Below are 25,187 nucleotides of genomic sequence, written 5' to 3'. Positions count from 1 at the left end.
ACCCCCTCCCTATCTCTGTCACCTCAATCAAACCCTATATTTTGTTTTGTGCCTGGGTTCCCAGACATTGTTTTAAATAGTCTTTTGAAAAGTGTTTGGGGAAGTTTCATTGTAATAATACTTGCTTCGACAGCAGTGGTGGCTGGGTCATGTGATTTATTCAGGCTGAGCTAGAAAAATTTAACTGCCAAGGGATTTAAGATTTTTTGGGGTAAAGATCATTGTTGATTGCAGAGCAGGCTCAAGGGGCTGAATGGCCTACTCCCGCCCTTGTTAATGATGCTATGATTATAACATAAAAAGGTATTTGATAAACATGGCACATGTGCTGAGAGACATTGCAAACCCTAGTAGACAAACTCATATTCCAACCCCTGGTATTAAGTTGTACACTTAGTCTGTCCTGGGGGCAATGGAGGTGTGGTGTTTGGGGATGAGGGGGTCTGTCCCGGAGGTCAGTGGGGAGGGGTGTTGTGGGGAAGTGGGGGATCTGTCACGGGGTGGGGCCGTGGGGGAGTGGTGGGAGTTGGGGGCAGCGGGGGTGTGGTATTTGAGGACAAGGGGTCAGTGCGGGAGGGGGTTTGGGGAAGAGAAGCTCTGTCCTAGGGTCAGTGAGAGGGGTGGTTTGGGGAAGAGGGGGTCTGTCCTGGAGGCAGTGGGAGAGGTGGTTTGGGGAAGAGGGGGGTCTGTCCTGGGGGCAGTGGGAGGGTGGTTTGGGGAAGAGGGAGCCTGTCCCAGGGGGCAGGGGGAGGGTAGTTTGGGGAAGAGGGGTTCTGTCCCGGGGGGCAGTGGGAGGGGGTGGTTTGGGGAAGAGGGGCTCTGTCCTGGGGGCAGTGGGAGGAGTGGTTTGGGGAAGAGGGGGTCTGTCCTGGAGGCAGTGGGAGGGTGGTTTGGGGAAGAGGGAGTCTGTCCCAGGGGGAGGGTGGTTTGGGGAAGAGGGGCTCTGTCCTGGGGGCAGTGGGAGGAGTGGTTTGGGGAAGAGGGGGTCTATCCTTGGGGCAGTGGGAGGGGTGGTTTGGGGAAGAGGGGGTCTGTCCCGGGGACAGTGGGAGGGTGGTTTGGGAAAGAGGGAGTCTGTCCTGGGGCCAGTGGGAGGGGTGGTTTGGAAAAGAGGGGGTCTGTCCTGGGAGCAGTGGGAGGGGTAGTTTGGGGAAGAGGGGTCGGTCCTGGGGCAGGGGGAGGGTGGTTTGTTGAAGAGGGGTCTGTCCCGGGTGTCAGTGGGAGGGGTGGTTTGTTGAAGAGGGGTCTGTCCTGGGGGCAGTGGGAGGGGTGATTTGGGGAAGAGGGGGTCTATCCTGGGGGCAGTGGGAGGGGTGGTTTGGGGAAGAGGGGGTCTGTCCTGAGGGCAGTGGGAGGGGAGCAGGTTTGGGGAAGAGAGGTTCTGTTCTGGGTCAGTGGGAGGGGTGGTTTGGGGAAGAGGGCGTCTGTCCTGGGAGCAGTGGGAAGGGTGAGCAGTGGGAAGGGTAGTTTTGGGAAGAGGGGGTCGGTCCTGGGGCAGGGGGAGGGTGGTTTGTTGAAGAGGGGTCTGTACTGGGGGCAGTGGGAGGGATGATTTGGGGAAGAGGGGGTCTATCCTGGGGGCAGTGGTAGGGGTGGTTTGGGGAAGAGGGGGTCTGTCCTGGGGGCAGTGGGAGGGGAGCAGGTTTGGGGAAGAGGGGTTCTGTTCTGGGGGCAGTGGGAGGGGTGGTTTGGGGAAGAGGGGGTCTGTCCTGGGAGCAGTGAGAGAGGTAGTTTTGGGAAGAGGGGGTCGGTCCTGGGGCAGGGGGAGGGTGGTTTGTTGAAGAGGGGTCTGTCCTGGGGGCAGTGCGAGGGTGGTTTGGAAAGAGGGGGTCTGTCCTGGGTGTCAGTGGAAGGGGGTGGTTTGGGGAAGAGGGGGTCTGTCCTGGGGACAGTGGGAGGGGTGGTTTGGGGAAGAGGGGGTCTGTCCTGGGGGCAGTGGGAGGGGAGGTTTGGGGAAGAGGGGGTCTGTCCTGGAGGCAGTGGGAGGGTGGTTTGGGGAAGAGTGGCTCCGTGCCGGAGGCAGTGGGAGGGGTGGTTTGGTGAAGAGGGGGTCTGTCCCGGGGGTCAGTGGGAGGGGTTGGTTTGGGGAAGAGGGGTCTGTCCCAGGGGCAGTGGGAGGGGTGATTTGGGGAAGAGGGGGTCTGTCCTGGGGGCAGTGGGAGGGATGGTTTGGGGAAGAGGGGGTCTGTCCTGGGGGCAGTGGGAGAGATGGTTTGGGGAAGAGGGGCTCTGTCCTGGGAGCAGTGGGAGGGATGGTTTGAGGAAGAGGGGGTCTGTCCTGGAGGCAGTGGGATGGGAGGTTTGGGGAAGAGGGGGTCTGTCCCGTGTCAGTGGGAGGGGAGGGGAGGTTTGGGAAAGAGGGGGTCTGTCCTGGGGGCAGTGGGAGGGTGGTTTGGGGAAGAGGTGCTCCTTCCTGGGGGCAGTGGGAGGGATGGTTTGGGGAAGAGGGGCTCTGTCCTGGGGGCAGTGGGAGGGATGGTTTGGGGAAGAGGGGCTCTGTCCTGGGGGCAGTGGGAGGGATGGTTTGGGGAAGAGGGGCTCTGTCCTGGGGGCAGTGGGAGGGATGGTTTGGGGAAGAAGGGGTCTGTCCTGGAGGCAGTGGGAGGGGAGTTTTGGGGAAGAGGGGGTCTGTCCCGGGGTCAGTGGGAGGGGAGGGTGGTTAGGGGAAGAGGGGGTCTGTCCCGGGGGCAGTGGGAGGGGAGGTTTGGGGAAGAGGGGGTCTGTCCCGGGGGCAGTCGCAGGGGTGGTTTGGGGAAGAGGGGGTCTGTCCCGGGGACAGTGGGAGAGGAGGTTTGGGGAAGAGGGGCTCTGTCCTGGGGGTCTCATTTGGACCTTCTCACATCTGATGTGTTGTGACAGCCTCGCAGTGTACAGGTTAAAGACAGCTTTGACTTTCCGGGAAACAGGCTTCCGAGGTGAGAGAAACGAAGCGACTGGTTTGAAAGAGGAAGTCAGTCGGTCAGTGAAGATGGGAGCGAGTTGTTGGTCCGCATTGATGAATGAGGTACGGTGAGAGGTGTTGGGACAGAGTGGAGACACAGAGTGGGTGCCCGGGGTACTCAGAGAGAGACAGACTGACAGACAGTTAGACAGAGCCATAAACAGAAAGCATTGAGCCCAAACCACCCAAAACTGAAACTTTCTTTTCTGCAAAACAATGAGACAGGAAGAGAAAGAGAGAGAGAGAGACAAAGACAGCAGAATGAAAAGGAGCAGCTATTGTGCATGTGATGGTATTTTTGGTTCCCTGTCTGTCCCAGGGACCGATCCTCCCCCACACAGACACCATCCACAAACTGCCCCAACAAAGCGGGTGCCCTAACCGACTCGGACCACCCAGCCACCCAAGGGTCCACATAGATTAGGGTGAACTGGCCCCAGGACTTGAGGAACTCATCTCTCTCTCCTGCCCTCCCCTCCCCAAAGCCTCTGCAGTCGGTCTCCCTGAAAGTGTGGAGAATGCAGCCGCTCAGTCCACATCATGCCGAGCCCGAGCCTGGTGCCGGACCCAGTGCCAGCCTTTCCAGGCTGCACTCTCGGCTTTGTCCCCTGTCCCAATGAACTCACCGCAGGGGGATACAGTGACAGTGCGGAGCTCCAGGCAGGCGGCTGGATGGACAGACAGACAGCAGCAGCAGCAACAGCAAGAGGACACGGACACCCCTCTGTCTGAGAGGAAGCAGGAGGAGCATTGGCTCACACGCCATGTGACAAAGCAGAGTGACATGTGTCGAGCACTTCGAAGCATCGTTTAAAGCAATGGTCAGCATCAGATCCCGTAAGGACACACCGTCTTCTCTCTCCGCCAGCAAACGCCCAGCCCCTCGCTGTGGGACTGACATCGACTCACTGGAAGTCAGCAATCAGGGACAGAGGAGATAAGGGGTTGTGTGTGTCGAGGAAAGATGGACAGTGTGAAAGAGAGAGGGATGAAGATGGTGGAGAGAAGGGGAGGATGGAAAGAGGTGCCAGGGAGAAGGGATTTGGCAGCTGTTTGCGGTGTGTGACACATTGGGTCTTCATGAATTGGACTATTTAACGGTGTGGGTCGTTACAAATGTATACCAGCAACCTTTAATAAATGTCAGGAGGCAGGCAGGACTGCAAAGCCAGTGACTACGTTACTCTGGGGCTTCAAGCTGGTACTCAGCCAACTGGGTAGAAATAGCTGCTGTTACTTGGAGCTGATTTACAAAGAGCTGTACAATAATAGATCGCTATTTGTGTATAGTGTTGACCTTTGATCTATGACCCCTTTCCTGATTCTGAGATTGACCAGATGCCAGGGGAAAGGTCAGTACTCTGTCTCACGACAGAAACTAAAAATGATGCACCACAGGGGAGTTTAGATATTCACAAATATTTGAATTTTGGCAAGTTTATTTTCCTTATCCCAATTTATGTTTATGGTGAATTTCATTTTAAGACTGAAGAATTGGTGAACTGCCAGAATCTCGATGCAGACGTTGCCTATCTAATCTCCCTCTCCAAACAGGCATTTTGTTGTAAAGCTAACTACACACTACATTTTCAATGTAGATAATGCAGACCGCTCCACAAGAGGAGCCGTTTGACCTGAACAGTGGAATGTCTTAAGGTGTAAGGCTTAAGAGAGGCTCTCCAATTAAAATATAATTTTAATTCTCTGTCTTTATTGGTGCAAATACTGATGATTTTATAAAAAAAACACCATGTGTAACACTAGCTGGGCCAGTACTTACCGCCATCCTGTGTTGCCCTGAGAAAGATGGTGGTGAGTTGCCTTCTTGAACTATTGCCATGTGTTTTATGGAGGGAAACCCCCAATGCTATAAGGGAGAGAGTTCCAGGATTTTGATCCAGCGACACTGAAGAAACAGTGAATATTTCCAAGTCAGTATGGTGAGTGGCTTGGAGGGGAACTTGCACAGGTTTTGCAAGTTTATTTGCAACCCACGTCCTTCTAGATGGTAGTAGTTCTAGGTTTGGAAGGTGCTTCCTAAGGAACCTTAGTGAATTTCTGTAGTGCACCTGGTGGTACATACTGCTGCTCCAAGCACCATATGTTTATGGATATGGTGTCAATCAAACAGGCTGCTTCGTCCAAGATGGTGTGTGATGTAACTAGATGTCTTGTTTTTGAGTTAGTAACCAGTGGGTTTTCTGTCTGTCTAAAGTTAATAATTTACTTGCAGTCATTTTGTAGCAATGGAGATTTCATTTAAAAAGTTTTTGAGATCCCACTTTACAGTGTTTGGTTTAATATACCAATTATGAACTTTATGCTTATTTTCAATCATTTAGTGATCCAACAAGATAAATAACAGTATGTTTGTCAGAGTATTCTGGAACTTGGGTATTTTAACTTTAGGGAAGACACACATAGCTTAAAGAGGGACACTTTTGTGTCTCAGTTTTTACTTTGACTTTTGAGCAGTTCTGTGAAGTCCTTGAAATGGGATACTGTGTAAGGGAAGGATACACAATGAGCTATGTTACCTTAGAGTAAAGATTTGTGTTAGTCCCAGACCATAAGTGTTGAGATAAAACCCTGAAGAGGTTACTTAAGGTTAAGTACATTGAAGCTCAAGAGTATGAAAATTCCAGAAAGATGCTGCCTGAGAAAATGGTGGAGGCTAGTACAATTGCAGCATTCAAAAGGCATCTAGATGGCTATATGAATAAGAAGGGTTTGGAGAGATGCTGGCAAGTGGGACTAGATTAGGTTGGGATATCTGGTCGGCATGGACGAATTGGACTGAAGGGTCTGATTCTATGCTGTACATCTCTATGACTCTATGTTATCTGCAGTTCCAGTCTAAAAGTTGAAGTCACAAGTGATTTAAACCTACCAACTTGTTAGATACAGGGGCTCCCATGTGAATAGTGTTTTTGGGAAACTGCACAGAATGGTTATAACAAACTCCTTTCAGAAGTTTACACTACGTATCTATAACATAACATACAACTTTTAAATGGAATATAAAAATTAGAACAATGTCTGATTTCAAAATGAGGACTTAAATAATCTTTGTAGTCAAAATAAAATCCCACCACCTAAGGGCTGTGTTCGGTCATAACTCTGCTTGCAATGCTCTGAGAATTCATTTAGCTTGCTCCACATAAAATAATCTAGTCTATCACTATCCAGATAAAGTTAAAAATCACACAACACCAGCTTATTGTCCAGCAGGTTTATTTGGAGGCACTAGCTTTCAGAGCAGCCACCTGATGAAGGAGCAGCACTCTGAAAGCTAGTGCTTCCAAATAAACCTGTTGGACTATAACCTGGTGTTGAAATGAACTGAAATGAATTGAATTTATTGTCACGTGTACTGAGGGACAGTGAAAAGCTTTGTCTTGCGAGCAATACAGGCAGATCACAGAGTGAAGTAGCACAGACAAGTAAATAATAGGTAAACAGCAACAAAAACAAAAACACAGGTACAGGCAAATGTTAAAAGTTTGTGAGTCCATTCCGTATTCTAACAACAGTAAGGTAGAAACTGTAATGAAACTGGGGTGTTGTGTTATTTTTAACTTTGTACACCCCAATCCAACACCGGCATCTCCAATTCAAGACTATCCAGATATCACACTTGGCTATAAAGCAACCTGTCCTTTAAAAAACATTTGGTATGTTTTCTTTTATTGGTCAGAGTATTGAGTACAGGAGTTGGGAGGTCATGTTACGGCTGTACAGGACATTGGTTAGGCCACTGTTGGAATATTGTGTGCAATTCTGGTCTCCTTCCTATCGGAAAGATGTTGTGAAACTTGAAAGGGTTCAGAAAAGATTTACAAGGATGTTGCCAGGGTTGGAGGATTTGAACAGGCTGGGGCTGTTTTCCCTGGAGCATCGGAGGCTGAGGGGTGACCTTATAGAAGCTTACAAAATTATGAGGGGCATGGATATGATAAATAGACAAAGTCTTTTCCCTGGGTGAGGGAGTCCAGACCGAGAGAGCATAGGTTTAGGGTGAGAGGGGAAAGGTATAAAAGAGACCTAAGGGGCAACTTTTTCACGCAGAGGGTGGTACGTGTATGGAATGAGCTGCCAGAGGATGTGGTGGAGGCTGGCACAATTGCAACATTTAAGAGGCATTTGGATGGGTATATGAATAGGAAGGGTTTGGAGGGACATGGGCCGGGTGCTGGCAGGTGGGACTAGATTGGGTTGGGATATCTGGTCGGCATGGATGGGTGGGACCGAAGGGTCTGTTTCCGTGCTGTACATCTCTATGACTGTATGACTAAAAAAGAAAAGGCAGGCAATTCTTTGCTTTTGATCTGGAAATAAAAACTTAATAAGGAATTACTGGTGCATGACTGACCAGCCACAACTGCATGCCTTCCAACAGATGTGAAGTATCATTGTGATTCTTCAGACAATCACAGATGACTCCTTACCCGAGCTTTGGTGGTGAGATTCATTAGTAAAATACTTACATGCATCAAGCCCTATGAGTTTCAGACTAACACGCTGACTAGTGGCATAATTCCCAACTGACACCTTAACTATAAATCACATGAGCATCACCATGAAAAAATCTGCTTCTGGACGTATTATTCTTTAATTAGCTACATTCCAGATGTCACATTTTAATTGTTTCAATATTAAAAACAGATAATAAAGGCCAGTCACTACCTGCTGTTTCCTGACCCTCTGTTTCAATTTCTCACTTTCAATTTCTAACCCCCAGCTGTAGACTTTAACTGACCTCAGGATATGCTTGGTTAAGGGAACTCTCTTGCAGTGGTGGTGTCTGAACCTCTGAGCCGGGAGGCCCACATTCAAGTCTCACATGCTCCAGAGGTGTGTAATAACATCTCCAAACAGGTTAATGAGAAGATATCAATGCCTGTTAGAGTATAGGGTCAAGTAACACACAGCTTAACCTTACCAGTGGAATAATGTGTGGCAGACCCGTGAAGTGGGGGATGATGGCCCTAGTGCATTATCGGTGAACTGTTAACCCAGAGATCCGGGTAATATTCTGGGGACACAGGTTTGAATCCCACCAGGGCAAATGGTCGAATTTGAATTCAATAACAATCTGGAATCAAGTGTAACTATGACCAGGAATCCATTGTCAATTGTTGGTGAAATCCACCTGGTTCACTACTGTCCTCTAGGGAATGAATCTGCCATCCTTACCTGGTCTGGTCTACATGTGACTGCAGACCCACAGCAATGTCATAGAGTCATTTAGCACAAAAAGAGACCCTTTGACCCATGCTGATTGGGTTTCCTAAACCGAACTAGTCCCATTTGCCTGCATTTGGTCCATACCTCTCAAAACTTTTCCTATTCATGTACCTGTCCAAATGTCTTTTAAATGTTGTAATTGTACCTGCTTCTACCACTTCCTTTAGCAGCTTGTTCCATATACACACCAGGTTGTGTGTGAAAAAGTTGCCCCTCAGGTCCTTTTTAAATCTTCACCCTCTGACCTTAAACCCATGTCTTCTAGTTTTGGACTCCCCTACCCTGGGAAAAGACCTTGGCTATTCACCTTATCTATGTTCCTCAGGATTTTCTAAACCTCTACAAGGTCACCCTCAGCCTCCTCTCACAGTGGGCGAAAAGTCACAGCCTATCCTATCTCTTCTTATAACTCAAAACTTTCAGTCTTGGTAGTAGCTTTGTAAATCTTTTTTTTTGCATCCTCTCCAGTTTAGTAAGATTGTTCCAATAGCAGGGGGACTAGAATTGAACGCAGTACTCTAAATATGGCCTTACCAATGTCTTTTACAACCATAACATGACATCCCAACTCCTGTACTCAGTGCTCTGACCAATGAAGACAGGCATGCCAAAATTTGTAGAAATCTATTTCTTTCTTAAATATATTCATTTACTTGGTCTCTACAACCTTCTACGGTAGAGAATTCCACAGGCTCACCATCCTTTGAGTGAATATATTTCTCCTCATCTCAGTCCAAATTGACCTACCCTCTGTCCTTAAACTGTGACCCTTTGTTCTGGACACTCTGGCCAAGGGAACATCACCCTCATCCAGTCTGTATAGCCCTCTCAGAATTTTGCACATTTCAAGATTACCTCTCATTTTTCTAAACTCCAGTGAACACAGGCCCAGTTAAAGCAATCTCTCCTCATATGACAATCCTATCCTTCCATGCATCAGTCTAATAAACCTTTGGTACACTTCCTGTATGGGAAGTCTATCCTTTCTTGTATAGGGGGACCAAGTTCTACACAATACTCCAGGTGTGGTTTCACCTTAAAATTTTGGGTGCTGGAAATTTTGAAAAACATGAGGATAGATGGGATATACCCAAGGTTTACTACAGGAAGCGAGAGAAGACATTGCTGCGACTTTGGCAATGATCTTTGTGTCCTCACTATCCACTGGAGTAGTACCAGATGATTGGAGGGTGGCAAATGTTATTCCCTTGTTCAAGAAAGGGAATTGGGATAGCCTGTTAACCTTCCGTCGGTTGTGGGCAAATTATTGGAGAGAATTCTGACAAACAGGATTTATGATTATTTGGAAAAGGATTGTTTGATTAAAAATAGTCAACATGGCTTTCTGAAGGCAGGTCATGCCTCATAAACCTTATTGAATTCTTTGAGGATGTGACAAAACACATTGATGAAGGTAGAGCAGTGGATGTGGTGTGCATGGATTTTAGCAAGGCATTTGTTAAGGTTTCCCCATGGTAGGCTCATTCAGAAAGTAAGGAGGCATGGCATACAGGGAAACCTGGCTGTCTGGATACAGAATTGGCTGGCCCATAGAAGACACAGGGTGGTGATAGTAGATGGAAAGTATTCAGCCTGGAGCTTGGTCACCAGTGGTGTTGTACAGGGATCTGTTCTGGGACCTCTGCTCTTTATGATTTTTATAAATTACTTAGATGTGGGTTAGTAAGCTTGCCGATGACACAAAGGTTGGTGGAGTTGTGGATAGTGTGGAGGGCTGTTGTAGGCTGTAATGGAACATTGACAGGATGCAGAGCTGGGCTGAGAAGTGGCAGATGGAGTTCAACCTGGAAAAGTGTGAAGTGATGCATTTTGGAAGGTCAAATTTAAGTGCAGATTACAGGGTTAAAGGCAGGATTCTTGGCAGTGTGGAGGAACAGAGAGACCTTGGGGTCCACAATAATAGATCCCTCAAAGTTACCACCTAAGTTGATAGGGTTGTGAAGAAGGCATATGGTGTGTTGGCTTTCATTAGCAGGGGGATTGAGTTTAAGAGCCGCGAGATTATGCTGCAGCTCTACAAAGCCCTGGCTAGACCACACTTGGAATATTGTGTTCAGTTCTGGTCGCCTCATTATAGGAAGGATGTGGAAACTTTAGAGATGGTGCAGATGAGATTTACCAGGATGCTGGAGGGCATGTCTTATGAAGAAAGGTTGAGGGTGCTAGGGCTTTTCTCATTGGAGCGAAGGAGGATGAGAGGTGACTTTAAAGAGGTGTGCAAGATGATGAGAGGCATAGATAGAATGGATGGCTAGAGACTTTTTTCCCATGGTGGAAATGGCTATCTTGAGGGGGCATAATTGTGAGGTGATTGGAGAAAGGTTTAGGGGAGATGTCAGAGGGAGCTTCTTTACACAGAGTGGTGGGTGCGTGGATCACACTGCAGCAGTGGTAGTAGAGTCAGATATATTGGGGACATTTAAGCGACTCTTGGAAAGGCACATGGATGATAGTAAAATGAAAGGTAGTTTGATCTTAGAGTAGGATAAAAGGTCGGCACAACGTTGAGGGCTGAAGGACCTGCACTGTACTGTACTGTTCTATTACAAATGCGACAGGAAGAACAGAAAGCGAGGCAAGAGAGAAGGAGGAGTGGCGTTTTTGATAAGGGACAGCATTACAGCTGTACTGAGGGAAGATATTCCCAAACCTACATTCACGGAAGTTATTTGAGTGGAACTGAGAAATAAAAAAGGGATGTAAGAAACAGAAGGAAGCGTATGTCAGGTATAGACAGGACAGATCGAGTGAATCCTTAGGAGAGTATAAAGGCAGTAGGTGTATATTTAAGAGGAAAATCAGGAGGGCAAAAGGGGGGACATGGGATAGCTTTGGTAAATAGTGTTAAGGACAATCGAAAGGATTTTTACAAATATGTTAAGGACAAAAGGGTAACTAGGGAGAGAATAGGGCCCCTCAAAGATCAGCAAGGTGGCCTTTGTATGGAGCGGCAGGAGATGGGAAGAAACTAAACAAGGGTTTTGCATCAGTGTTTATTGTGGAAAAGCACATGGAAGATATAGAATGTGGGGAAATAGATGGCGACATCTTGAAGAATGTCCATATTACAGAGGAGGAGGTGCTGGATGTCTTCAAACACATAAAAGTGGATAAATCCCCAGCACCTGATCAGGTGTACCCTAAAACTCTGTGGAAAACTAGGGAAGTGATTGTTGGTGCAACTAGAAGTTCATCGATAGTCACAGATGTGGTGCCGGAAGACTGGAGGTTGGCTAACATGGTGCCACAGCAAAGAAGATTACCTCAGATTACAATGGGATCTTGATCAGATGGCCAATGGGCTGAGGACTGGCAGATGGAGAAAGTGAGGACTGCAGATTAGATTAGATAGGATTAGATTCCCTGGTGCTGGAGATCAGAGACAAGATTAGGAATGATGAAGGTCCCCTGCCTGAAACATTGATTTTCCTGCTTCTCAGATGCTGTCTGACCTTCTGTGCTTTTCCAGCACCACTCTAATCTTGACTGGCAGATAGAGTTTAATTTACATAAACGAGAGGTGCTGCAAATCAGAGCAGGATTTATACACTTAATGGTAAAGTCCTAAGGAGTGTTGCTGAACAAAGAGACCTTGGAGTGAAGATTCATAGCTCCTTGAAAGTAGAGTTGCAGGTAGATAGGATAGTGAAAAAGGCATTTGGCATACTTTCCTTTCTTGGTCAGAGTATTGAGTACAGGAGTTGGGAGGTCATGTTGCGGCTGTACAGGACACTGGTTAGGCCACTTTTGGAATATTGCGTGCAATTCTGGTCTCCTTCCTATCAGAAGGATGTTGTGAAACTTGAAAGGGTTCAGAAAAGATTTTCAAGGATGTTGCCAGGGTTGGAGGATCTGAGCTACAGGGAGAGGCTGAACAGGCTGGGGCTGTTTTCCCTGCAGCGTCGGAGGCGGAGGGGTGACCTTATAGAAGTTTATAAAATCATGAAGGGCATGGGTAGGGTAAATAGACATGGTCTTTTCCCTGGGGTGGGGAAGTCCAGAACTACAGGACGTAGGTTTAAGGTGAGAGGGCAAAGATATAAAAGAGACCTAAGGGGCAACTTTTTCACTCAGAGGGTGGTACATGTGTGGAATGAGCTGCCAGAGCACATGGTGAAGATTGGTGCAATTGCAACATTTAAAAGGCATCTGGAAGGGTATATGAATAGGAAGGGTTTGGAGGGATATGGGCCGGGTGCTGGCAGGTGGGACTAGATTGGGTTGGGATATCTGGTCGGCATGGACGGGTTGGACGGAAGGGTCTGTTTCCATGCTGTGCATCTCTATGACTGTATGTTCTATGTTCACCAAGGCCCTGTACAGTTGCAATAAGACTTTCTTTGTCCTTTCATCAAACTCTCTTGCAATGAAGACCAACACACAATTTGCCTTCTGAACTTCTCGTTGCAGCAACATATTTGGTTTTGGTGGCTGGTGTACAAAGACAACTAGGTCTCTGTACGTCAACCTTTCCCAATCTATCACAATTTAAATAATACTTTCCATTCTTGGGATCAGCTGATTGAACCTGCTGAAGGCAGCAACGGGGATGAGGAGAAAGCAGGAACAGGGGACTGAGTTGGATGGTCAGCATGATCATAGTGAATGGTGGAGCAGATTTGAAGGGTTGAATGGACTGCTCCTGCTCCTAAATTTTTATATTACTCTGGAATGCCTGAAATACCAGTCAATCTTCCCTTAGATCAGGGGACCAAAACTATCCACAGTATTCCAGATGTGGTCCAAATAATGTCTTGTTTATTTTTAGCAAAGCATCCCTACTTTTATACTCCTTTTTCTTTCAAATAAAGGTCAACATTCCATTTGCCTTCCCTATTACCTACTAGATTCCTGATTCATGTAAGACAAACCCAAAATCCTCTTGAGAGTTTCAAAGAAGGTGATCTTATTGAAACTTACAAAATACTTAAAAGGGATGGACAAAGTAGATGCAGGTAAGATGTTTGGCAAATCTAGATTTAAAAATAAGACAAATGTCACTTTGGTCCAAGGTGAGGAAAATAATGTTTACTCAGAAGGTTGTGAATCTTTGGAATTCCCTACTACAGAGGGCTGGTATATTTAAGGTCGAGGTTGATAGATTACCAGTGGCACACAGAGTCATGGTTTCAAGGATAGGGTGGGCAAAAGGCATATGATCATGTTCAATCAGCCATGATCATATTGAATGCCAGAGCTGGCTCAATGGACTGAATGGACTTTTCCTGTTTCTACGTTCATCTGTACTGCAGCTTTCTGCAGTCTTCCCCCATTTAAATAATCTTCAGATTGTCTATTCTTCTTGCCATTTTCCCATGTTATATTCCATCTGTCAAGGTTTTGCTCAAGTGCTGTCTGTATCCATTTGAAAACTCTTTGTGTCATTCTCAGCACTTGCCTTTCCACCAATTTTTCTGCCATCCACAATAGGACAGTCATTTCCCTCATCCAAATGCTTAATACATATTGTAACTGATTGTGGACCCCCCACTGATCCCTGTAGCATTCCTCTAGTTAAAGGGTGCCATCTCGAAAATGCTCCTTTTATCCTGATTTTCTGTCTTTTATTAATTAGCTAATCCTCTATCCATGCTAATATACTACCCTAACATCACGGACTCTTATTAAGTAGCCTTATGTTTGGTACCTTATTGAATGCTTTTGAAAATCCAAATATATCATGTCTACTGCTTCCCCTATATCTATCCTGCCTGTTACTTCCTCAAACAATTCTAATAAATTTGTTTGACATGATTCACCTTCATGAAGCCATGTTGACTCTGCTTTGTCACAGAATGTATTTCCAAATAATGCTGTGTTATAGACTTTAACACTTAACGGGGTGGCATGGTGGCACAGTGGTTAGCACTGCTGCCTCACAGCACCAGGGACCCGGGTTCAATTCCCACCTTGGGCAACTGCCTGAGTGGAGTTTGCACATTCTCCCCGTGTCTGCGTGGGTTTCCTCCTGGTGCTCCGGTTTCCTCCCACAGTCCAAAGATGTGCTAAATTGCCCGTAGTGTTAGGTGCATTAGTCAGGGGTGAATGTAGGGGAATGGGTCTGGGTGGGTTGCTATTCGGAGGGTCGGTGTGGACTTGTTGGGCCATACTGTAGGGAATCTAATCTAATCATTTACCTAGTAACAGACATGAAGCTAACTGACTTATGACTGTGATGAGGAGGTGCCAGTGTTGGACTAGGATGGACAAAGTTAAAAATCATCCAACACCAGGTTATAGACCAACAGGTTTATTTGGAAGCACTAGCTTTCAGAGCACTGCTCCTTTATCAGGGGCAAGGTCATAAGACACAGAATTTATAGTACAAGATCATAGTGATTCACAATGTGGTCTCCTCTACATTGGGGAAACGAAGCGCAGACTGGGTGACCGCTTCACAGAACGCATACGTTCTGTCTGCAAAAAAGACCCTGAGCTTCCAGTTGCCTGCCACTTCAACACACCATCTGTTCCCTGGCCAACACCTCTGTCTCAGGCTTGCTGCAGTGCTCCAGCGAAGCTCAGTACAAGCTGGAAGAACAGCATTTCATTTTTCCGCTTGGGAACTCTAGTCTTCCGGACTCAGTTTTGAGTATAACTAATTCAAGAACATTTCTTGCTGTTGTGCTTACTTTACCCTGTACCAATAATGCAACCCCACCACCTTTCCCTTCCTGCCAGTCATTTCAAAAAGTCACATCTAACCTTCTCTCCAGGCCTTGTTATTACCTGGTTTGCTATTACACACAGCCCATTGTTAGCCACTAACTGTCCTCATTAGTGGCTATTCATTCTCTCAGACTGATTGTTATCTATTCATTTGTCTGTCCAACTGTTATAGAATCATAGAGATGTACAGGACAGAAACAGACCCTTGCTTTATCCTTGATGAAGGGCTTTTGCCCGAAACGTCGATTTTGAAGCTCCTTGGATGCTGGCTGAACTGCTGTGCTCTTCCAGCACCACTAATCCAGAACCCCTTTGGTCCAACCCGTCCATGCCGACCAGATATCCCAACCCAATCTAGTCCCACCTGCCAGCACCCGGCCCATATCCCTCCAAACCCTTCCTATTCATATACCCATCCAAATGCCTCTTAAATGTTGCAATTGTACCGGCCTCCACCACTTCCTTTGGCAGCCCATTCCATACACGTACCACCCTCCTCATGAAAATGTTGCCCCTTAGGTCTCATTTATATCTTTCCCCTCTCACAGTAAATCTATGCCCTCTATTTCTGGACTCCCCCACCCGAGGGAAATGACTTTGTCTATTTACCCTATCCATTCCCCTCATGATTTTATAAACCTCTATAAGGCCACCCCTCATCCTCCAATGCTCCAGGGAAAACAGTCCTAGCTTATTTAACCTCTCCCTATAGCTCAAATCCTCACACCCTGGCAACATCCTTGTAAATCTTTTCTGAACCCTTTCATGTTTCACAACATCTTTCCGATAGAAAGGAGACCAGAATTGCACACAATATTCCAACAGTGGCCTAACCAATGTCCTGTACAGCCGCAACATAACCTCCCAACTCCTGTACTCAATACTCTGACCAATAAAGGAAAGCATACCAAATGCCTTCTTCACTATCCTACCTACCTGCAACTTGTGGGTGGCACAGTGGCACAGTGGTTAGCACTGCTGCCTCACAGCACCAGAGACCCGGGTTCAATTCCCACCTCAGGTGACTGACTGTATGGAGTTTGCACGTTCTCCCCGTGTCTGCGTGGGTTTCCGCCGGGTGCTCCGGTTTCCTCCCACAGTCCAAAAATATGCAGGTTAGGTGAATTGCCCATGCTAAATTGCCCGTAGTGTTAGATGCAGGGGTAAATGTAGGGGAATGGGTCTGGGTGGGTGTGCTTCGGCGGGTCGGTGTGGATTTGTTAGCCCGAAGGGCCTGTTTCCACACTGTAAGTAATCTAATCTACTTTCACAGAGCTATGAACCTGCACTCCAAGGTCTCTTTGTTCAGCAAAACTCCCTAAGACCTTACTATTAAGTGTATAAGACCTGCTGAGGTTTGCTTTCCCAAAATGCAGCACCTTGCATTTATCTAAATTAAACTCCATCTGCCATTCCTCAGCCCATTGGCTCATCTGATCAAGATCCTGTTGTAATCTGAGGTAACTTTCTTCGCTGTCCACTACACCCCAATTTTGGTGTCATCTGCAAACTTGCTAACTGTGCCTCTTAAGCTCACATCCAAATCAATTTCGTCTCTCTGAACTCTACCTCCACTTATCATTTATTCCTTACCCCCTCCCCTCATCCTATTGTCTGCATAAAATCTTTTTCCTAGCTACCATCAGTTCTGAGGAAAGGTCACTAGACTCGAAATGTTAACTCTGATTTCTCCTCATGGATGCTGCCCGACCTACTGAGCCTTTGCATTAATTTCCAGTTTTGGCTTCGACCTGCTTGTTTTTGACTTCCCTGTCAGTACAATCACCTGATGAAGGAGCAGCGCTCCGAAAGCTAGTGCTTCCAAATAAATCTGTTGGACTATTACTGGGTGTTGTGTGATTTTTAACTGAGGTGCATTAGTCAGGGATAAATGTATGGGAATGGGTTTTCATGGGTTACTCTTCTGAGGGTCGGTGTGGACTTGTTGGACCGAAGGGCCTGTTTCCACACTGTAGGGATTCTAATTCTACTAAATTATTGTCCCCTTATTCTGAGACTGTTCTCTCCTCCCCTGCATTCCAGTCTCTCTAGCCAGAGGATATGACCCTCAGCATCAATCCTGTCAAGCTCTCAATGAAATTTTTATATATTTCATTCTTTACATTCCAGAGAGTTTCAGAAACACGGTGTTGCTGTTTCTTCTCTGCTTGTTACCATTCCTGTTTTATTGGATTGCAAACAGGAGATGCTACACCTCCCAGCCACATGCAGCTCCATCACAGCTTATTATATCTTTCACTTCTGTCTTTAATAACCAGAAGCCAGGTGGTACTTTCTGCTGCTGATTACAGAGACACTGATAGTGCAAGGAAACCGTGACTACTCAAGGTTACAATTAATAGCAAATAGCCCACATTTTTCAAGTGTATTAACTGTCTGAAGATCTGTTGCTGATAGGTAGGATGTGATATCAGAGGGAGGAGAGGTCCTGGGGTGGGAGGCTGGATTTGCCAGAGCAATGGTAGAGGGGGAGCAGAGGGAGAATGTGCATTCACTATCAATCTTTATGATAATACTTACTGAGAAAGGAATGGATCTCCAGGAGGGGTCATGGTGAGGAGGAAGAATGGAGCCGGACAGCAGTCAGGATCATGTTAACGTATTGTAGTTGAGGCTCACTTTCAAACAAACTCACACAAACAATGTCATCCTGCTTTATAATATTGCCTGAGTCACGTGCAGCTTGCTCACCATCTTGTTTGGAACTGGCAGGAGATATAATTCAGAGCTAGTCCTTGAAGTCACTCAGCGAAGCAAGCAACAATGAGTGATGGAATGCAGAAACTAGCCCAGCACTTACAATGCTCACTATCTGATTGCGTGAGGCTTAGATATAAGAATTACAGCATGAGATATAATCACAGAGACAGGGAGGAAGAGAACAAAAAACAAAAGAGAGAGAATGAGCAGTAAGAAACCAATGAGATTCATAAAGATAGTGAAACAGAGAGAGGAAGTGAAAGTTAACAAAGAGCTGAAAATGTGTTGCTGGAACAGCGCAGCAGGTCAGGCAACATCCAGGGAACAGGAGAATTGACGTTTTGGGCATAAGCCCTTCTTCAGTTCCTGAAGAAGGGCTTATGCCCGAAACGTCGATTCTCCTGTTCCCTGGATGCTGCCTGACCTGCTGCGCTGTTCCAGCAACACATTTTCAGCTCTGATCTCCAGCATCTGCAGACCTCACTTTCTCCTCAAAGTTAACAAAGAGAAAGGCAAGGGAATGAGACAGTTTGACAGAAACAGGAAGAACAAAAAGAGTGAATGAATATATAAGTATAATAGATACATAAAGAGAGAATGTATCAAGACACAAGGCTCACGTCATTGTAATTTATTATCAAATTATTGATGGTTAAACAAACTCAAAACTAATTTATTTTTCTCTAATAAGAGGGAGCAGGTTCGTAATTGAAGAATTAAAATGTAATTTTGCTTCTGATAAAATATTTTCTTTTTAATTTGATGTGGGCTATTTCCCAATTTCACACCACTTAGTCTGGACTATAGAGTTGATGAGTAGGCATGATAATAATTTTGTGTTATTGCGCTATCTGACCATTGCCTCGGTCAGACCATGATGGAGTGGTCTGAGAGTATGTTGCTGGAAAAGCACAACTGGTCAGGCAGCATCCGAGGAGCAGAAGAATCAATGTTTTAGGCATAAACCCTTCATCAGGGGCCCTTCATGTAGATGAACACTGGGCACTGGGCTGAAGCTGGGTGAAATTCGTCTCTGTGCATTTGGAAATACCACCCTCACCCTCAAAAATATGACACTTAATGTGTTTAGCAGACCATTGGCATGATAATGACGGTCTAGTGGCTGTGGTAACTGCATGTAATAATTCAGAAGTGAATTTAAAATTCCCAGAATTACTGAACTGTTGTGGTGCTAAGGAAGGCCATTTGACTCATCACAGCAAATTTCATCATAGCAAAAACAAACATTGAAATCATTAAATTTGGAGAGAGATGGGCTCTTTTTGAAAAAAAAATGTTCTTCGCAAAGCAACAAATTGTCTCGAAATCCCAAATACTGGTTTGTTATGCAGCTGTGGGCATTGCTGGCTGGTCCAGCATTTATTACCCATCTCTAATAGCCCTTAAAAGATGGAAGTGAGCTGTGTCTTTGAATTTCTGCAGTCCATGTGGTATTTGGACACCCCCTGTGTTGTCAGGGTGAGAGTGCCAGGATTTTGACTCAGCAATGACATAGTACTGTAACGACAAGGAATGAAACCTGTCAGTCTTGCAGGTGACCCTTGGTCGCTCAATGCTACTGTGAATGACTCAGATACAGAATGCAATGTGCCATATTCTCAAGGTGATAAAGGAAAGAAATCAAAGCCTGTTAACAGAATCCATCACCAGCCTGAAACAACTAAAATACATTTTAAAACAATTCTCTTAAACCATTTACTGTTTCACATCTTTCTGATTATATAGTTGATAAGTTCACTGCTCTAATCTGGGATGGATCCTGGTTTGAATCAATTTGTGGCTACTGAGGAATCGTGAGAGAATTACTACCGAGGGAGTGTTGGAGAATCAATACTGAGGGAGTGTTGGAGGGTCAGTATTGAGGGGATGTTGGAGGATCAGTACTGAGGGAATATGGGGAGAGTTACTCCTGTGGGGATGTTGGAGGGGCAGTATTAAGGGAGTATGGGGTGGATTACTACTGAGGGGATTTCGGAGGGACAGTATTGAGAGAGTAGGGGGAGGGTTATTCCTGAGGGGATGTTGGAAAGGCAGTATTGAGGGAGTTTGGGGAGGGTTACTACTGAGGGGATGTTGGAGGGGCAGTATTGAGAGAGTGCTCTACGTTTGCTATTCTATTGTTGAGATTTACCAGGAACCTAAAAACTAGACCTGAAACTTTCTGGTCAGCTCAAATTTGCAATAATAAGTTGGTACCTGTGAGACAGAGTGGTTTGGTGATAGTCAATGTATTAATACTGAATCTATCTGAATATATTTATTGGTGTTCTACAGGAAGGTGAGCTGTTATTGATAGCAGCTATACTGAGTAAATCATTGGGTTAATGGAAGATTCCTGACAGTGAATTATTTATAGTGGAAGATGTATTAAGCTAATTATCAAAGTATACTTGTGCAAGACTTTTTAAAAAGAGTTTCTAATGGTAAAGGTCCGTTTAAAGAGAGATTCCTGAAGGTTTGACCCCCTAAAATCATGAGGGTGAATACATTTCTCCTCATCTCAAGGGGCCTGGAAAATGATGGCTTTTATATTGTTGACAGACAGGATGGAGGAGCAAGTGGAGCAGATGGTGAGGTGCTCACTGCCCAAAGCAAAGGGAGAGCTGATGGTAATAAAGGAGGGATCCGGAGGTAAAATAGATGTAAATGATAGTGAATGGGAGGAAATAGGGAGGTGCTATGGTGGAGAGGGGAATATCAACACCAAACATATCTTCCACTCCTGTCCACTGTCAGCATTCCACAGGGAATTTTCCCTTTGTGACACCCTTGTCCAGTCCTATATCACTAAAACTTCCCCATCCACCTCTCATCTTGGCACCTTCCCATCCAATGACAGAAGGTGTTACACTTGATCGTTCGCTTACACCCAGATCTTCCAGTAGCTTGTTATTTAAACACACCATCCCCTCTCATGGAAATGTTTCCATCCTGGGGCTTGCTATTGTGTTTCAGTGAGGCTGAATGCAAGCTGAGCGAACACCACTTCATTTTTCATTTTGATACTTTACAGCCTTCAGGACTTAACACTGAGTTCAACATGATCACTGTCCTTCATTCTGATTCCAACACCACCCCCGTACGCTTGTGTGTGTGTGGCTTATTAGTTCGGCCCTCAGCAGAGCAGACATATTTTCTCCTTTTCATATCTATCATTTAGCCCTGTTTTGCCTTCAACTCCTGACTTACAGCTATTACTGGAATGGTTTTTGACCCTTTCAGTGAAGGCAGAAAAAAATATTTCTCACTTTTCTTGCTTTTTTTTCTGTTAAATACCTGTGAGAACTCTGGCTATCCATTTTTACATTTCGAGCGGGACTCTTCTCATACACTGATTTCTTCCCTCCACTTAACTGTTTGGTTGTCCTTTGCAGTTTTTTATATTCTGATCAATCATCTGACCTGTCATTCACCTTTGTGGAGTTGTATGCTTTTTCTTGAAGTTTGATATTTTCCCAATGTCTTTAGGACGATGGCCCTCCCTTTAGAATTTTATTTTATGTAGAAATATTTATATGCTGAATATTTTGAAATGTCCCCTTAAATAACCAATGGGACTCGTTCTAAAACCTTAAGAAATTACTGTAGGAGGAGGCCGCCCAGCTCTTCAAATCTAACCTGCTATTCAATGAGATCATGACTGATCTTGCACCTCAACACCATTCTTCTCTGCCTCAGTGTCTTTAACATCTATTAATGTGTTGATCTCTGCCTTAAACATGTTCAATGACTGAGTATCCACAGCCTTTGGGCTAGAGAATTCCAAATATTCACCCATGGTCTGAATAAAATCATTCCTCCTCACCTCAGTCCTAAATTGTCTGTTCTATATTCTGAGACTTCGTCTCCTCATTCAGGACTTCACAGCCAGGGGAAACATTCTTCTTATTTCTACTTATTACCATCCCTGTAAGGATTTTGTATGTCTACCAGATATTACCTCTCAATCTTCTAAACTTCAGAGAACACAGCCCCTTTTCGATATAGGACAATCCCTCCATCCCAGGAATTGATGAACTTTTGTTCTTTGCACTTTCTCCCCAGCAAATATATCATTCCATCTGTAAGAAGACTTGAACTGTACACAGTAATCTAGGTGTGGTCTCACCGGTGCACTCTATCTTTGAGTCGAGAACATAGTGCTGGAAAAGCACAGCAGATCAGACAGCATCCGAAGAGCAGGAGAATCGATGTTTCGGGCACAAGCCCTTCATCAGAAAGAGGATTTGGGGAGTACAGTAAGAGAGAGACTCACTGAGATCTTTGTAGAGAGAGGAAAACTTCTTCAACGTAGTCATCCTTGGAAGAGGCATCGCAGTAAGGCTGAACTCAACTAGGATGGCAGATGCTGGAGATCAGAGTCAAGAGTGTATGCTAAAGCACAGCAGGTCAGACAGCATCTGAGGAACAGGAGAATCAGCCGTTTCGGAAATAAGCCCTTCATCAGGAAGGGAGTTTGATGAGTCAGGGAGTTTGGTCAGTAAGAGAGTTTGGTGACAAGGGAGTTTGGTGAGTAATGGAGTTTGGTCAGTATGGAGGTTTGGTGAGTAAGGGAGTTTGGTGAGTAATGGACTTTGGTCAGTATGGAGGTTTGGTGAATAAGGGAGCTTGGTCGGTATGGAGGTTTGGTGAGTAAGGGAGATTGGTGAGTAAGGGAGTTTGGGCGGTATGGAGGTTTGGTGAGTAAGGGAGTTTGGTGAGTAAGGGAGTTTGGTCGGTATGGAGGTTTGGTGAGTAATGGTGTTTGGTCGGTATGGATGTTTGGTGAGTAAGGGAATATGGTTAGTATGGAGTTTTGGTGAGTAAGGGAGTTTGGTTGGTATGGATGTTTGGTGAGTAAAGGAGTTTTGTCGGTATGGAGGTTTGGTGAGCAAGGGAGTTTGGTGAGTAAGGGAGTTTGGTCGGTATGGAGGTTTGGTGAGTAATGGAGTTTGGTCGGTATGGAGGTTTGGTGAGGAAGGGAGCTTGGTAGGTATGGAGGTTTGGTGAGGAAGGGAGCTTGGTGAGTAAGGGAGTTTGGTCGGTATGAAGGCTTGGTGAGTAAGGGAGTTTGGTCGGTATGGAGGTTTGGTGAGTAAGGGAGCTTGGTCGGTATGGAGGTTTGGTGAATAAGGGGGTTTGGTGATAATGGAGTTTGGTCGGTATGGAGCTTTGGTAAGTAATGGAGCTTGGTGAGTAAGTGAGTTTGGTCGGTATGGAGGTTTGGTAAGTAAGGGAGTTTGGTGAGTAATGGAGTTTGGTCGGTATGGAGGTTTGGTCGGTGTGGAGGTTTGGTGAGTAAGGGAGTTTGGGCGGTATGGAGGTTTGGTGAGTAAGGGAGTTTGGTGAGTAAGGGAGTTTGGTCGGTATGGAGGTTTGGTGAGTAATGGTGTTTGGTCGGTATGGATGTTTGGTGAGTAAGGGAATATGGTTAGTATGGAGTTTTGGTGAGTAAGGGAGTTTGGTTGGTATGGATGTTTGGTGAGTAAAGGAGTTTTGTCGGTATGGAGGTTTGGTGAGCAAGGGAGTTTGGTGAGTAATGGAGTTTGGTCGGTATGGAGGTTTGGTCGGTCTGGAGGTTTGGTGAGTAAGGGAGTTTTGTCAGTATGGAGGTTTGGTGAGTAAGGGAGCTTGGTCGGTATGGAGGTTTGGTGAGTAATGGTGTTTGGTCGGTATGGATGTTTGGTGAGTAAGGGAATATGGTTAGTATGGAGTTTTGGTGAGTAAGGGAGTTTGGTTGGTATGGATGTTTGGTGAGTAAGTGAGTTTGGTCGGTATGGAGGTTTGGTAAGTAAGGGAGTTTGGTGAGTAATGGAGTTTGGTCGGTATGGAGGTTTGGTCGGTCTGGAGGTTTGGTGAGTAAGGGAGTTTTGTCAGTATGGAGGTTTGGTGAGTAAGGGAGCTTGGTCGGTATGGAGGTTTGGTGAGGAAGGGAGCTTGGTGAGTAAGGGAGTTTGGTTGGTATGGAGGTTTGGTGAGTAAGGGAGTTTGGTGAGTAATGGAGTTTGGTCGGTATGGAGGTTTGGTGAGTAAGGGAGTTTGGTGAGTAAGGGAGTTTGGGCGGTATGGAGGTTTGGTGAGTAAGGGAGTTTGGTGAGTAAGGGAGTTTGGTCGGTATGGAGGTTTGGTGAGTAATGGTGTTTGGTCGGTATGGATGTTTGGTGAGTAAGGGAATATGGTTAGTATGGAGTTTTGGTGAGTAAGGGAGTTTGGTTGGTATGGATGTTTGGTGAGTAAAGGAGTTTTGTCGGTATGGAGGTTTGGTGAGCAAGGGAGTTTGGCGAGAAAGGGAGTTTGGTCAGTATGGAGGTTTGGTGAGTAAGGGAGTTTGGTGAGTAATGGAGTTTGGTCGGTATGGAGGTTTGGTGAGTAATGGAGTTTGGTTGGTATGTAGGTTTGGTGAGTAAGGGAGTTTGGTCGGTATGGAGGTTTGGTGAGTAATGGAGTTTGGTCGGTATGGAGGTTTGGTGAGGAAGGGAGCATGGTAGGTATGGAGGTTTGGTGAGGAAGAGAGCTTGGTGAGTAAGGGAGTTTGGTCGGTATGAAGGCTTGGTGAGTAAGGGAGTTTGGTCGGTATGGAGGTTTGGTGAGTAATGGTGTTTGGTTGGTATGGATGTTTGGTGAGTAAGAGAACATGGTTAGTATGGAGTTTTGGTGAGTAAGGGAGTTTGGTTGGTATGGTTGTTTGGTGAGTAAAGGAGTTTTGTCGGTATGGAGGTTTGGTGAGCAAGGGAGTTTGGCGAGAAAGGGAGTTTGGTCAGTATGGAGGTTTGGTGAGTAAGGGAGTTTGGTGAGTAATGGAGTTTGGTCGGTATGGAGGTTTGGTGAGTAATGGAGTTTGGTCGGTATGGAGGTTGGTGAGTAAGGGAGTTTGGTCGGTATGGAGGTTGGTGAGTAAGGGAGCTTGGTCGGTATGGAGGTTTGGTAAGGAAGTTTGGTGAGTAAGGGAGTTTGGTCAGTATGGAGGTGTGGTGAGTAAGGGAGTTTGGTGAGTAATGAAGTTTGGTCGGTATGAAGGTTTGGTGAGTAATGGAGTTTGGTCGGTATGGAGGTTTGGTGAGTAAGGGAGCTTGGTCGGTATGGAGGTTTGGTGAGTAATTGAGTTTGGTCGGTGTGGTTGGTATGAAGGTTTGGTGAGTAATGGAGTTTGGTCAGTATGGCGGTTTGGTGAGTAAGGGAGGTTGGTTGGTAATGAGGTTCTGGTGAGTAAGGAAGTTTGGTGAGTAATGGAGTTTGGTCGGTGTGGATGTTTGGTAAGTAATGGCGTTTGGTGAGTAATGGAGTTTGGTTTGTATGGAGGTGTGTTGAATAAGGTAGTTTGGTCGGTATGGAGGTTTGGTGAGTAATGGAGTTTGGTTTGTCTGGAAGTTTGGTGAGTAAGGGAGTTTGACCGGTATGGAGGTTTGTTGAGTAAGGGAGTTTGGTCGGTATGGAGGTTTGGTGAGTAAGGGAGTTTGGTGAGTAAGGGAGTTTGGTCGGTATGGAGGTTTGGTGAGTAAGGGAGTTTGGTGAGTAATGGAGTTTGGTCAGTATGGAGGTTTGTTAAGTAATGGAGTTTGATGAGTAATGGAGTTTGGTTGGTATGCAG

The 25,187-nt window shown here is 45.8% G+C and overlaps 2 protein-coding genes across 2 annotated transcripts in view; one reads left to right on the top strand and one right to left on the bottom strand.

Annotated features, from left to right (window-relative positions):
* Positions 1-3,791, bottom strand: part of LOC122544465 (uncharacterized) — a 30,219-nt gene extending 26,428 nt beyond the window's left edge. Inside the window, exon 1 of the mRNA XM_043683704.2 lies at positions 3,568-3,791. Coding sequence (XP_043539639.2) covers positions 3,568-3,748 — 181 coding nt within the window. The 5' untranslated portion in view covers positions 3,749-3,791. The remainder of the gene's footprint in view (positions 1-3,567) is intronic.
* uqcc3 (ubiquinol-cytochrome c reductase complex assembly factor 3) overlaps positions 1-25,187 on the top strand; it is a 187,620-nt gene that overhangs the window by 23,308 nt on the left and 139,125 nt on the right. The window lies entirely within an intron of this gene.

The sequence above is a fragment of the Chiloscyllium plagiosum genome, unplaced genomic scaffold (genome assembly GCF_037043375.1).
Source record: "Chiloscyllium plagiosum isolate Xiang-an unplaced genomic scaffold, Cpla_swu_hap1 HiC_scaffold_46, whole genome shotgun sequence".
Taxonomy (NCBI): Eukaryota; Metazoa; Chordata; class Chondrichthyes; order Orectolobiformes; family Hemiscylliidae; genus Chiloscyllium; species Chiloscyllium plagiosum.
This window is presented reverse-complemented; position numbering and strand designations above follow the sequence as displayed.